At 33.3% G+C, this 14,301-nt stretch overlaps 1 protein-coding gene across 2 annotated transcripts in view; it reads right to left on the bottom strand.

Annotated features, from left to right (window-relative positions):
- Positions 1 to 2,900: 2,900 nt before the first annotated feature.
- si:dkey-246i14.3 (ephrin A4) overlaps positions 2,901 to 14,301 on the bottom strand; it is a 50,413-nt gene continuing 39,012 nt past the window's right edge. The window contains exons 3-5 of one of the 2 annotated variants that reach the window (XM_042740913.1): positions 13,695 to 13,763; positions 5,704 to 5,730; positions 2,901 to 3,542 (exon numbers count right to left, since the gene is read on the bottom strand). In XM_042740913.1, coding sequence (XP_042596847.1) covers positions 3,445 to 3,542; positions 5,704 to 5,730; positions 13,695 to 13,763 — 194 coding nt within the window. In that variant the 3' untranslated portion in view covers positions 2,901 to 3,444. Of the gene's footprint in view, positions 3,543 to 5,703; positions 5,731 to 10,616; positions 11,846 to 13,694; positions 13,764 to 14,301 lie in introns of those variants that run through there. The other variant, XM_042740914.1, reaches the window with a different exon arrangement.

Here is a 14,301-nt window from a genome sequence, read left to right on the forward strand (position 1 = left end):
CCAATATAAAGAGCTTAGAAAAGGCTGCCCACTTACACCCACTCTTGTGACAATGGCTCTGAAACACCTAGCCTGTAACCTAAAGAAAGATTTGATAGAATCTGTGATTGATGTTTGCCATCATAGAAAATGCATTACAATCTACATGAACCCTGACAAATATGTCATTCTAAATGAAAAAATAAACAATTTTCATTTGAATTCAGGAATTGCTCTTTCACCAAAAGTAGGCCGGGTTTGGAGAAAATGAAGTAGGCCTAGACATGATACACGGGATGGATGGTTAGGATGAAGATGACTCTATGATTAAAACTGGAATTTCTCTGAAATACCAAACAGCTTAGGAGAGTAAAGTGAACATGCCATAGTCCTGCTGTAGGGACTATGTACGTAATGCACATAATGTAAGATGCCTAAAGGCTGGAATACACTACACAATATTTAAAATCTGAACAGATTAGGCATCATAGACTTAGCGACTTTGTAAATTCCTCTGTAGACAGAGGAAAACTGGCAAGAGCCTTGGTGGAAGTGTGAGGAAACATCTCACAGCAAGAACTGGCAAACAACTGTCCAGTCCATAAGGATGAGAAGCTCTGCAGTTTGTAGTAGTTAAAGCAGCTGGTGGCCACACAACATTCTGCAGCTTTTAATTTTAATGTGGTAAATAATTATCCATTGCATTTCATTCAGTATAATATCAATTTTTGAAAATGTATTGTAAATACATGTAAATGATGCATTTAAAAATTAAAATTTTGATGCAAATCTAATTTCACTCAGAAGTTATTGCAAAGAAGTGTTTTGGTTGTGTTTATTGTCCTAACAGTTATTGGGTCCAAGAGGATTGTGAATAGAATCTGATGAAATTCAGCATTAAAATATGCAAAACAAAAATTCAGAAAATCATTTTATAGCAATAAAAAAAAGAAAAAGAAAATTATTTTCTGTACTTTTTACTTGATGTTTATACCAAGTATATCTATAATGTGATTTTATTATAAGTATATATATTATAAATATTGGTCTAATTATCCAACATTTGTCATTGACTAATAATCACACAACACACAACCAGTGTTTAAATCAATTGTTGTTATAAAGATGAAATTTATGTGCAGAAGCAATAAATCCTGTTCTATAATTTTCAATCATGGCAACAAGTGTCAGTTTGAGAAACATATATGGTGTATAGTACGTGTGTATATACATGTGGGATACTGACATTCAAAATCACTGCTTCGAAAATTAATGTAGAACTGTAATGTCCAAAATTAGCAAATATAATTTGCGTAGCTGCAGATAACTATAAATACAATTACACACAGACTATACATAACATCTTGGTTCAGTTGGAAGTGTTTTTTGTTTTAGTGATGAATGATTCATGGTGACTCATAACACTGCACATCTTCTCTTTTGTGTGAATGTCCACATGAACAGTTTCTTAAACAGCGTTTCTGCGGCTCTGTGTGGAACAGCTGCCATCTAGAGGAGACAAACAGACCTCCTGATAGGAACTGAAGGTCAAAACATTTCTGTAATATAATTACAATAATTATTACATTAGAAACGAATCTGCTCTCCTATTTATCTGCTACTCACTTATCAAAATAATGACAGGAATTTCAAATTAGATCATCAGATAAAAACAGCTTGGCCAATCATGAATAAAAAATTAAAACCTAAAAATAAACAGGAGCTGACTTTTACCTTCAGGAATTTACACTGCAAAAACAATGGTTTGAAAACATTATCTTTTATTTTTGTAGCTCATTTTGCTGTGGAAAAATGGCTAAGACAAAAGTTCTTCACAGAAGATCCTGATCACTTCACAAAAATGTGAAACACTCAAATTACATTCCTACTTACTAAAAACTATATTTTAAAAGTCTGTTAACTAATTGTTCTGTTTTGGCAGACATGATTTGCATCTGAAAATATGAAATTATCAGAAACCCATTAGAAACTAGAGAAATAAAAACATTTATCATTACCACAGAATATATATTAACATTCTAAAACTTATAAAGGGGACAAAATAACTTCACTATTATTAGAAGTGAATTGAAAAAACAAAACAAAAAAACAATCATTTAAAAAAACAAACAAACAAAAATACATCCGAAAAATACTTAATTTAAATAGAAACATTTCCAGGTTTTATTATCTTGGGTTATTTTGATTTTCTTGCATATCAATAATTATGTGAAAAAACAAACAAATGGTGCTAATATCTATATTAGATATAAGCATCAAAACAATATTGTTTTTTTTTCTCTCCTGATAATATGAATATTGCATGTTCAAATTTACAGTAAATAAAATATCTTAAGAAATCCTCTTTAAAAAATTATACAAATGGTTAAAAAAAGAATTTAAACATCACTAAGGACATTGTGTTCTTTATAATCAATGCATTATTTCAGACTATCTGAAAAAAAAAGAAAATGAAAAAAAAAACAGATTGCTTATGGTTATGGATCATTAAAAATATTTAGTATATTCCCTTATCAAGTTAAACAAAATGAACTTTTTCGTTACATATAATTCACATACCCAAATAATAATGTTTTTAAAAAATGATGATATTGTATGAACCTGATTAAGTGCCTTATTAAACACAAACACGCAGACCAATCAGAGCAGTCCATACTGGGAAATGACTGATCATGCCCCACAAGTGAAGAACAGGAAGTAGTTCTTTCTCTTCCTGTGTGGTCCAGGTAGGCCGTGTCTCAGTCACGCAAATTCCAAATTTCAAATAAATTTGAAAGAAATTCAAGACACAAAAATTCCAGGATAATCCAGGTAATTCCAGAGTAAGTCAATACAGCAAAATCATTGTTAAATGCTGTGGTCTGGCTTTGGTTTCAATGTATTCCTTTTTTCAAAGAGAACAAGTTGTTGATGATTGGATATGTTAGTGATCACATGTATGTCCCTGATCTTCCACTCAGTAGTACAAACAGCAGGAGCGGGAGCTTCATCCTCCTCATCTTTGGCTCAGTTTGTTGTACAGTAGGACAGAGGGGGAGCAGGGGCTTGTAAAGGAATGTCTAACTCTTAAGGATAGATGGATTAAAAGAAAATGAACAGTAAGAGAAGCTCTTTGAAGGTAGATTAGTGTCACTCTGCTACAGAGTGAACTTTTATCAGAGCAGACAGGAGTAAGAAGCCACTGAGAGTGGACAGAGAGAGAGAGAGAGAGAGAGAGAGAGAGAGACTGCCAGGAAGGAAATGGAGGGATGGAGATTAATAGCGTGATAAAAATGACAGAGCAAAGGAGTATGAGAAAAAGAGAGAGAGTCTGTGTGTGTGTGTGTGTGTGTGTGTGTGATCCACAGAAGTTGAACAAGCATTTACTGAAACACAACTGGTAACGGAGGAATATCTGCCGCAAAAGAGCACTTGTTTTTAGGTTTTAAGTTTTAAGAAGAGATATTAGAGAAAATAAGGCAAGAAGAGGAATATGAGGAGGAGAGAAAGTCGTCCGACTGTCACTGGATGGACAGCACTGCTGTGTGATGGTCTCTCTGTGGCTATAATAATCATAAAAAGTACACACACACACACACACACACACACACACACAAATAAATGATGTAAAAACATATGCTAAGAAAAAAAGTCATTGTTTTTGTCCATTTTAACTCACATAATCATCTAGCATATTTTATGTCTCCTCAAAACTGTATGTGAGTGCAGTTTTATATAAATAAAAATAGACCATGAATAAAAAAATTAAAACTATGATAAAAATAATGTAATTTCTTATATATATATATATATATATACACATATATGTGGTGTGTGTGTGTGTGTGTGTGTGTGTGTGTGTATATATATATATATATACTATATATATATATATATATATATATATATATATATATATATATATATATGTGTGTGGTGTGTGTGTGTGTGTGTGTATCTGTGTATATATATATATATATATATATATATATATATATATATATACACACACACACACACACACACACACACACACACACACACACACACACAGGTGCATCTCAATAAATTAGAATCTTGTGGAAAAGTTTTATTTCAGTAATTCAACTCAAATTGTGAAACTCATGTATTAAATTCAATGCACACAGACTGAAGTAGTTTAAGTCTTTGGTTCTTTTAATTTGTGATGATTTTGGCTCACATTTAACAAAAACCCACCAATTCTCAACAAATTACAATACTTCATAAGACCAATAAAAAAATAATAAAATAAAAAAACATTTTTAGTGAATTGTTGGCTTTGTGGATTGTTTTTTTTTTTGATGTTATTTTAATTTGTTGTTGGTGTGGTCTATTTTTGGTTTGGTTTCTTTTTGATTTTGTTGTTGCATGGATTTGATCAGTTTGTGACACTGCTGAGGTGGTATGGAAGCCCAGGTTTCTTTGACAGTGGCCTTCAGCTCATCTGCATTTTTTTGGTTTCTTGTTTCTCATTTTCCTCTTGACAATACCCCATAGATTCTCTCTGGGGTTCAGGTCTGGTGAGTTTGCTGGCCAGTCAAGCACACCAACATCATGGTCATTTAACCAACTTTTGGTGCTTTTGGCAGTGTGGGCAGGGGCCAAACCCTGCTGGAAAATGAAATCAGCATCTTCAAAAAGCTGGTCAGCAGAAGGAAGCATGAAGTGTTCCAAAATTTGTTGGTAAGCGGGTGCAGTGACTTTGGTTTTCAAAAAACACAATGGACCAACACCAGCAGATGACATTGCACCCCAAATCACTGTGGAAACTTAACACTGGACTTCAAGCAACTTGGGCTATGAGCTTCTCCACCCTTCCTCCAGACTCTAGGACCTTGGTTTCCAAATGAAATACAAAACTTGCTCTCATCTGAAAAAAGGACTTTGGACCACTGGGCAACAGTCCAGTTCTTCTTCTCCTTTGACGTTGTCTGTGTTTCAGGAGTGGCTTAAGAGGAATACGACAACTGTAGCCAAATTTCTTGAAACGTCTGTGTGTGGTGGTTCTTGATGCCTTGACCCCAGCCTCAGTCCATTCCTTGTGAAGTTCACTCAAATTCTTGAATTGTTTTTGCTTGACAATACTCATAAGGCTGTGGTTCTCTCGGTTGGTTGTGCACTTTTTCCTTCCACTCAACTGTCTGTTAACATGCTTGGATACAGCACTCTGTGAACAGCTAGCTTCTTTGGCAATGAATGTTTGTGGCTTACCCTCCTTGTGAAGGGTGTCAATGATTGTCTTCCGGGCACCTGTCAGGTCAGCAGTCTTCCCCATGATTGTGTAGCCTAGTGAACCAAACTGAGAGACCATTTTGAAGGCTCAGGAAACCTTTGCAGGCTTTTTGAGTTGATTAGCTGATTGGCATGCCACCATATTTTAATTTGATGAGATGAATTGGTGGGTTTTTGTTAAATGTGATCCAAAATCATCACAATTAAAAGAACAAAAGACTTAAACTACTTCAGTCTGTGTGAATTAAATTTATTAAATACACAAGTTTCACAATTTGAGTTGAATTACTGAAATGAACTTTTCTACAACATTCTAATTTATTGTGTATACACACATACATACATCTATACATATAATTAAATCATTTGTTTTTTAATGACTAAAAAAAAAGAATAGGACATTTTGTAATTCTGTGTCATATTATAAGCCAAGGAAAAAAAAAAAAACTATGGCAATAAAAAAACACTAACCTTCTTGTCTTGATGATTCAGCTGTTGCTAGAGGACATAAAAAGAGGGTGGGAGAAAGAAAGACAGACATGTGAGGTGTGTGAAGAAGTACTTTAATTTTTTTTTTTTTTTTGAGAACTACAAACTTGGAACATCATTCTTGAGAACAAATGAGGAGAAAAATGCACATAGAGACATATTTACCATTACTCAGGCAGAAACATACTGAAAAATTACTAACGGCTGCGCAACCCCAAAATACATCCTTAATGCAAATTCTCTTAAAGGTCGCACACAGAAAGATAGCAGAAAAAAAATGAAAGTGGAAGGAGATGAAAGATTCTGCAAGAAACAAAAAAGTGGACTGGGAGGATGAACATGAGAAAGGAGCATGGAAAAGAAACGATTTAGAGGGGGAAAAGAAGCAAGAGATACAAGACTGAACAGAGAAGGGCCACAAAAGCAACAAAGATAGAGTGATGGAGCGAAACACTGGAGAAGACAGACAAGAGAAAAGACGCGAGGAGGACGTGTGAGAAAAGCAGAGGGAAAACGAACAGGGAAGCCGAGAACCTGAAAGAAGGTCAGACGGCAAAAGAAAAGAGACGAAAGTTGGAAGGAGGGAGAGAGTTTGTGTCTGAGTGTCACTCTCTCAACAGGGGGTCAGACTGAGAAACAAAATGGAGAAAAGATGAATGGAGAGAGAGAGAGAGAGAGATACAGAGATATCGCAGAAGTGGAAGAAAGTAGAGCATAGTAGACTAAACAAGAGCAGTTGTCTAAAACTATAGAGTGAGATGAAAGTAGAGGACAAGTGTACAAACAAATACTTAAGATAAACTTTAAAAAGAATCAACATGAAAAAACAAAACGTTTTAAATTAATTTGAATGCTATTCTATGACTGTGCACTTTAAGATTTTGTTTGGAAATCAGCTTCTTGCCTTCATTGGTATGTTTGTTTAAAATGGACAAATTACAATAATAATAAAAAAAAGGTTTTAAAGTTACAATTAATTTCATGTACTTTCTCAGTTAATCTGCTCATACAAACTGCATGTATAATAATTATAAAATATTTGGAAAAATGGCTTACATAGTTTTAGACTAAAGCACGTCACACCGCAGGACATGTCAGTTTTCCAAAAGCATTTCACCTCAACTAATTGGCTGCTCGTTAAGCTAAATCAAGTTAACACAAATTAGTTCAAGTTAGTTTAACCCATTATTAACACTTGACCAAACGGAGAGATAAAATCCTTCAGTAAAGGTTTCATTCAGATATTATGCCTTCTTTTGATGAGGACACTGACTTTTGTCGATATTTAGTCAAGAAATGAGAGAAAATGTGTGCAGATAAAATGAAACTGCCTCATTAGAAAAGACTAACAGATGAGAATCAAAACAATAGAAACATATCGAATGAAATCATAGTAAATTAAAAGTTCAAAAACATAATGTTTATAAATGTAATGCATTTATAATGAACCACTAATCATCATATTTAGATCATGCACATTTACATTAAGCCATTTAGCAGATGCTTTTATTCAAAGCGATTTACAAATGAGGACAATGGAATTAATTAAAATAAAAAAAGAGCATTAATATACAAGTGCTATGACAATTCTCAGTTAGCTTAATGCAGTACACTTAGCAAGGACTTTTTATGATTATATAATAAATAAAAAGAAAACAAATAAATAGAATAGAAAAAGAATAGAGAAAGCTAGAGTTAGAGGCCTTTTCTTAAGAGAAAACAAGCAGTTAGAAAACAAATCTTTTTATTTGTTTGTTAATTATATAATAAATAAAAAGAAACCAAGCAGACAGAATAGAAAAAGAATAGAGAAAGCTAATGTTAGAGGTTTTTTTAAAAAGAAACCAAGCAGTTAGAGAACAAATAAAAGTGCAAGTCTTAAAGGGTAAAGTTATTATTATCATTTTTTTTAAATAAAAAAAAGAAAACAAATAGATAAAATAGAATTTGAATAAAGAATGCTAGAGTTAGAGGGTCAAATAAAGATGGAAGAAATGTGTTTGTACCATAATGTACCATTCTTCTACTAAAAATTATTTTTACAATACACAAAAACAGCGTGCAATGTTTGATTTTGATATGCTGAGAGCAGTCTCAAATTTAGCCATGCAGTCACACAAAACCTTAATCAGGCATTAAATAAAACTATGATAAATAAAATGTGATACGATTATTATTGATATTTTCTTATCTTCTATAATTACCATTAAAATATACCAAATAGTCTAAATTATCTACATATTTTTTCTGCATGCTGTTTTAAATCGAAATGTCAGCAGATCACTTAAGAGAAAAGATAACTACAGTCTTGAAGAAAAATATATTATTTGGACAAAAGTTTAAATCGATTTTTCTCTCTAACTAAAGTGAAATGAAATGTTTGCTTCAACAAAATGGCAGTTTTTTTTGTTTTCAAGCACAAAATGGCTGCAGTTGCGCTCTCCTTGCATTAAACATGGCTGCTATGCTATGATGCAGAGAACGACTGGGATTTTGTGGGAGAGGGTGTGAGAGAGAGGAGGTTAGTTTCTTCTATTTTACCCTTTTTTTGAGATTTAGTTTAGATTCATCTCTGCAATTTTACCATTTTATTGTTATTTTATTGTTTATATTTTCGGATGAAATCGGGTAAATTCAAGGAAAAACTACACTTGTGTAAAAGCACCGAATTAGTATTTTTTTTTTCCTTCTTCTCGCTTTAGAAAAACTCTCTGGTGAATGACGAAACTAACAAGGCGAGAGAGGTGAATAAAAGGGGGAGGACGAGGTATCCACTGAGGTGGGCAGCGCAAAACGGACAGAGTTTGGGGTTTTTAAAACAATTAAAAAGATTGAGAAACGGACAGAAACTGGAAAAGGAAATGGTGCGCTCACAGCAGGACCGAGCGAGTTAAAAAGAGTCGAAAAAGACAGGGATCAATTAGAGAGAAAGTAGAGCTGACTGAAATGGTCTTTCACAGCAGGGGACCGAGTAAGACGCTGAATGAGAGAGAGGAGGGGAAAAAACAACAGCAGAATTAATGTTTTGACAAGTTGCCCCGAGTAAGTGCAGGGAGCGGAGCAAAGTGAATAGGATGAAAGACGAGGGCACCCGGGAGCTGTTTTCCATGAGACGCCGCTCAATCAAGACCGAATATTGGCGAGTTTTTGTTCTGCATGCGCTTTTATAGTTTGAGTGAGGTGTCTTGCTACCAAACTCCAGGTATGAACATCACAAAGCTTTTATTTTCTTTCTTCTCATTTTTTTTTTTCGATATATGTGTGTGGGGGTATGGTTTTAATTGGAGACATTGTTGGCTTTTTGGGGATCCTTCAAGCATGAGATTGTTGCTCTTCAGGGGGAACCATTTCACTGTTACACTCGATGAATCCGTCATGCTTTATAATGAGCGCTACATTCAGTTATTTCCTATATACTAGACTTCTAATAATTCACGCGCAGCTCAATACATCTCAAATGAATAGAAAAGCTTATTTCACAGCGTTAACCAACCTTGCAACCAACTTGTGATTCGATTCCCTCTGGTATTACCGATCTATTTGCAGTCCTTAGCTTGTTTTGTTTCCCATGAGCCTGGTCATTAAGGCTCAAATGACCTAGTGAAATGAGCTCGACTTAATTAAACTTTAAATACAGCTTGCTGCTAGTGCCGCGTGACTGAGATTTAGCTCCGGCTGCAAACACTGACAGGACCCTCAGTCCAACATGGTCTGTCAGATAAAAGACCTGCCACAGGAAGGAACCGAAGTCAGTTTGTGGCATTACCAGGAGGGACAAACACCAGCTGTGCAAAACATGCCCTGGCGCAAAGTCACGTCACACACCTCTCCTTTCATTCGTCTTTACATACAAATGATCAGAGGAAAACCGCACAGGAAAAATGCTGTAAAGGTGTGCAAGAAGGCATGCGAGAATATGCAGGTCTGAAAGCAAAACGTGGTGGAGAATGCGGAGATATATGAAAGCAAATGAGGATAATAAGAGCAAGTATTCATTTTAAATGTTGTTTTTAGGCTTGTAGAAAAGTAACCTTGAATGAAATACATTTTTATTGATGTCAGGAAGGGTTGAGGTTTGGTAAGTTGGTATAGTTGTTATAGTTTTTAATGTTTAATGGAAGATTTTAGTTTTTAATTGATTTTATTTAAAGAATTTAAATAAACATTTATTTAGCTTGTCATGGATGATGAAATGTTTATTGGACTAATCAAAAATTAAACAAAATAAAATTTTGTGAATTAATAAAAAGTAAATCCATGAAAACAGTATGAATTTTGCAAAAGAAAAATTTTTAAATTTAAGGAAAGATACAAAACCTCTCCAAAAGATTATAAATAAAATATAAATAGATATAAATAATTAAAAAAATTAATTGTATTTTGTATTATATGATATTATATATTAGATTAAATGATATTTTATTGTATTATATTACACATTCCTACTGCACAAAAAATGCTAAAAATGGGTGTTATACCTTGACAAAGAATGAAAGAAAAAAATATACTGCTAGAGTACTGATAAAATTATATGATATTATATAATAATAATAATACTAATAAAATTATATATTATATAACATTCTTCTTACTGCAAAAAAGGCTAAAAATGTGCGTTATACTTTGAAAAAAGAAATAAAAATATATACTGCTAATGAAAAAAGATATAATGTTTGAAAAAGAAATAAAAGAGAGATACAAAACCTCTCCAAAAAGATTATGAATAAAAATATAAATATCAATCATTTTAAAAATAAATAGTATTTTGTATTATGATATTATATAATTAGATAAAAACTTAATAATTAGATTAAATTATATGTTATTGTATTATATAACACACAGTCTTACAGCAAAAAAAAAAAAAAAAAAAGAAAAGAAAAAAGCGCATAATACCTTGACAAAACTGTCACAGGAATGCATGAAAACTTATGTTAATTGGCCAACCAAGCACAGCGGTCAACTAAAATGCTTAAAAAATGGTCAAATATGTATGTATGAATATAAATAGATGTGTCTATAACTATTCAGGAACATGATGCAATGGACAGATGGAATGGAATATGAGGAGAAACCCAGACATGGACAGAGTCTGAAGAGAGTGGAGACTCGGGGAAAGTGTAGTGGATAAGACTCTGATTAGTTTTGCTCTGGTAACGACAGATCATAAAAATGAGGGAGGAAAGGAAAAGACTAAAAGAAACAGAGTGGGGGAGATTAGTGCCACTCCAGGAACGACTAAACACTAGGAGGAGAAAGAAGAAGAAAAAAGGAGGGAGGGAGAAGCAGGGATGCTACAGTTTAGTCAGGATTAGTTTCGGTCAGAGAACAGAAAAAGAGGGGAAAAGATAGAGAGGAAGAGTAGAGAGGGATAAAAGAGATGGACCATCTGAAGCGAGAGCATGAGAAAAGTTGTCATTCCATGCATTTATTAAAGCATCTACCACAGATAAAGTAAATGTTAGTCTGATTGAATGAAGAACCTTTTCCTCCTCAAAACAACAAAAAACTCCATCTTCCCTTATCAAATTTTGCTCCTAAAATAAATAACATCCACCTCAGATCATTATGTTTCACATACAAACATTTCAAATCAATTGCACAAGCATTTTCTGCTCCAGCCACAAACTAGAAACTAGATATTTCTCCCTGAAGGTTACACAACACATCTCCTTAAAGGCTACAAGAATTTGATTTCACAACAGAAAGTTTGTTTGATTTACTTTATGTGGAACAAACGCAATGGTTACCCACTTTTCCAACTATGAAAAAGTAACTTGGATGTTTAAATACAGTGCTGTTGATCTCCAGTCAAACTAGCCTGTAACGAACATAGAACATTTTCATAGCTGAATAAGTACAAATGGTGTCATGAAAAGTTAGAGAGAGTGCGAGAGGCCAGAAGGCAGGTTTGGGGCCAGGACAGGACTTGGATATTGGGTTCGACAGCTTCTGAGTTGGTGTGCGTGTCTGTGCATGTGTGTGAAGCAGGAGGTGGAATTGGGTCGGACGGCTTACGGACTGGACTGCCATTCCCACTCTTACTGGGCAGCATTCCCTGCTGATCCCGCATCAGCCAAGCAGAGCGGAAGGTCAACATAACTGCAGGGGTCTGAGAGCCAGCCTCGCTCCACGCACAGGACACGCACACACACACACACACACACACACACACACACACACACACACACACACACACACACACACACACAAACACGCACATAAGCATTCACACATCGTGTTATAGCAAAAGAAATGGCAAATAGAAATATGTACAAATAATTTAAAATAAAATATCAACTGACAACAGCTAATAATAAATATGATTTCATTGCTGTACTAGTTATACTTACAATCTACAAAAATATACATACAAATTTCCATTTCAAAACAAATGTATTTGTCATCATTTAAATGAATTTATATATATATATATATATATATATATATAAAATTTAAATTCACTTGACTATACAGACCGTATTTTTCTATATCATTTACCTACTGAAAATATACATACAAATTCCAATTTCAAAACAAATGTATTTTTCATTATAATAATGTTTACTGTATGTCAAATTAATAATAATAATAATAATAATAATAGTTTTTGTACATTGTAAATACATACATTATTTGTAAAAAATTTTGTTTCTATTACAATCTAATGATTCTTTCTATATTATCTACAAAAATACAACCGATACAAATTAGAATTTCAAAACAAACATTTTTTTAATATGTTTATTGTAATTCAAATGAATAATAATAATAATAATAACCAAATAATAATGCATTTGTTTTTAATATACATTGAATATACATACATTATTCTATATAAATTATTATCGAATATTAATCAACTATAAAAAAGATATAATACAAATTAGAATTTCAAAACAAATGTATTCGTATGTATATATTTTTTATTAAATGAATAATAATAATAATAATAATAATAATGTATTTGTTTTTTACATACATTGTACATACTGTATATACATTATTTGTATATGTAAACTTGATTTTGTTGCTATATTATTTAACCACAAAAAATACATACAAAAATTTGAATTTCAAAACAAATATATTTATATTATAATGTTTAAATTCATAATAATAATAATAATAATAATAAATAGCAATGCTGTGTTTATTATTATTATTATTGTGTTGTTTGTCTTTGTATATACATTGTAAATACATACATTATTTGCATATAAATTTGATTTTGTTGCTATATTTTTTATCTACACAAAATAAATACAATACAAATTTAAATTTCATAACAAATGTATATTTTTATTCTAATATAAATTAGTTATCACATATATTAATATTATTACATTTTTATTACACAATATAAATATATTTTGATATGTAATTATATTATTAGTAGTAGCAGTAGTCAACAGAGGTTGGAAAAATTGGATTTTGTTGCTATATTTATCTACAAAAAAAAACATACAAAATCCAATTAAAAAAAAGTATTATTGTGTTATTGTTGCTTATAGTGTGTGTGTGTGTGTGTGTGTGTGTGTGTGTGTGTATTGTATACCTATAAAACGTAAAATTCTCATTTGAAAATAATTGTGTTGTTTTTCATGTACAGCAACGTAAGGCAACCTTTTAGCCCAAAACAAGTATGCGTTTTTTTTTACAATTTATTTTGCTATTTTAATCTGCATTTTAACCATTGAGTCAGAGAAAAAAAAAAGAAGAAAAGGATGAAAATAGAATGATGAACCAGAGAAAGGGTGAATGCATTAGCAGAAGAGGGGAAATGGGAAGATGAGGACAAATCTGCAGAAGGTAGGCAGAGAGGAGGGAAAGCGAGCGAGCGGTTGCGTGCAGAGAGAGGGGCATGTCTGATTGCGTGAGAGGGTGTGTGTGGGGGGGTGACATGCTTTTTTTTCCCAAGGAAATAGTGTGGACAAAAAAAACCTAGAGGGTGAAGAGAGGACTGTACTTACTCGGTGGACAGCACACAGTGACTCGTAGTTTCATACATGGGAGGGGGGGTCCGTCGTCTGTGGATAGTGCTGGAAGGAAAGACAGAGAGAGAGAGTAAAACAGGAGACTGATGTCTTTGACACTGGGAAAGAGGAATCTAAATTTGTTGCCACCAAATCGATGCTTTGGACTGCTCACACAAAACACAAATACACACATAACCCAGGGCCATAAAAAGACTGCTTGACTCCGATGGAATGGCTAATCCATTAGCGCTAGCAGGAGCTGTAACGGGCTCGTTAATGCTGAGCTCGGCACGACCGACTGTGAGCCGTTCCACAAATGATGGACACTCTGATGCAGTCAGATGGGCTCTGCGCAGACATTCACACTTCATAAACTTACATGATTACACCGTTGCGACATTATTTACACACTTGGAGGTCATATTTGCTTTCAGCTCATCTCTAAGTGTGATCCAAGCATGACTGCATGAACAAAATTCCACAACACAGTTGCATTAAAATGCTCAAAACACAGTCTAACATTTCCTCAGTGGGAAAAAAAGAAGACGTGCTCTGATTATGAAACATTCAGGATATTGACGATAATATGTATGTATTTTAT

This window comes from Cyprinus carpio, chromosome B16 (assembly GCF_018340385.1).
Source record: "Cyprinus carpio isolate SPL01 chromosome B16, ASM1834038v1, whole genome shotgun sequence".
NCBI lineage: Eukaryota > Metazoa > Chordata > Actinopteri > Cypriniformes > Cyprinidae > Cyprinus > Cyprinus carpio.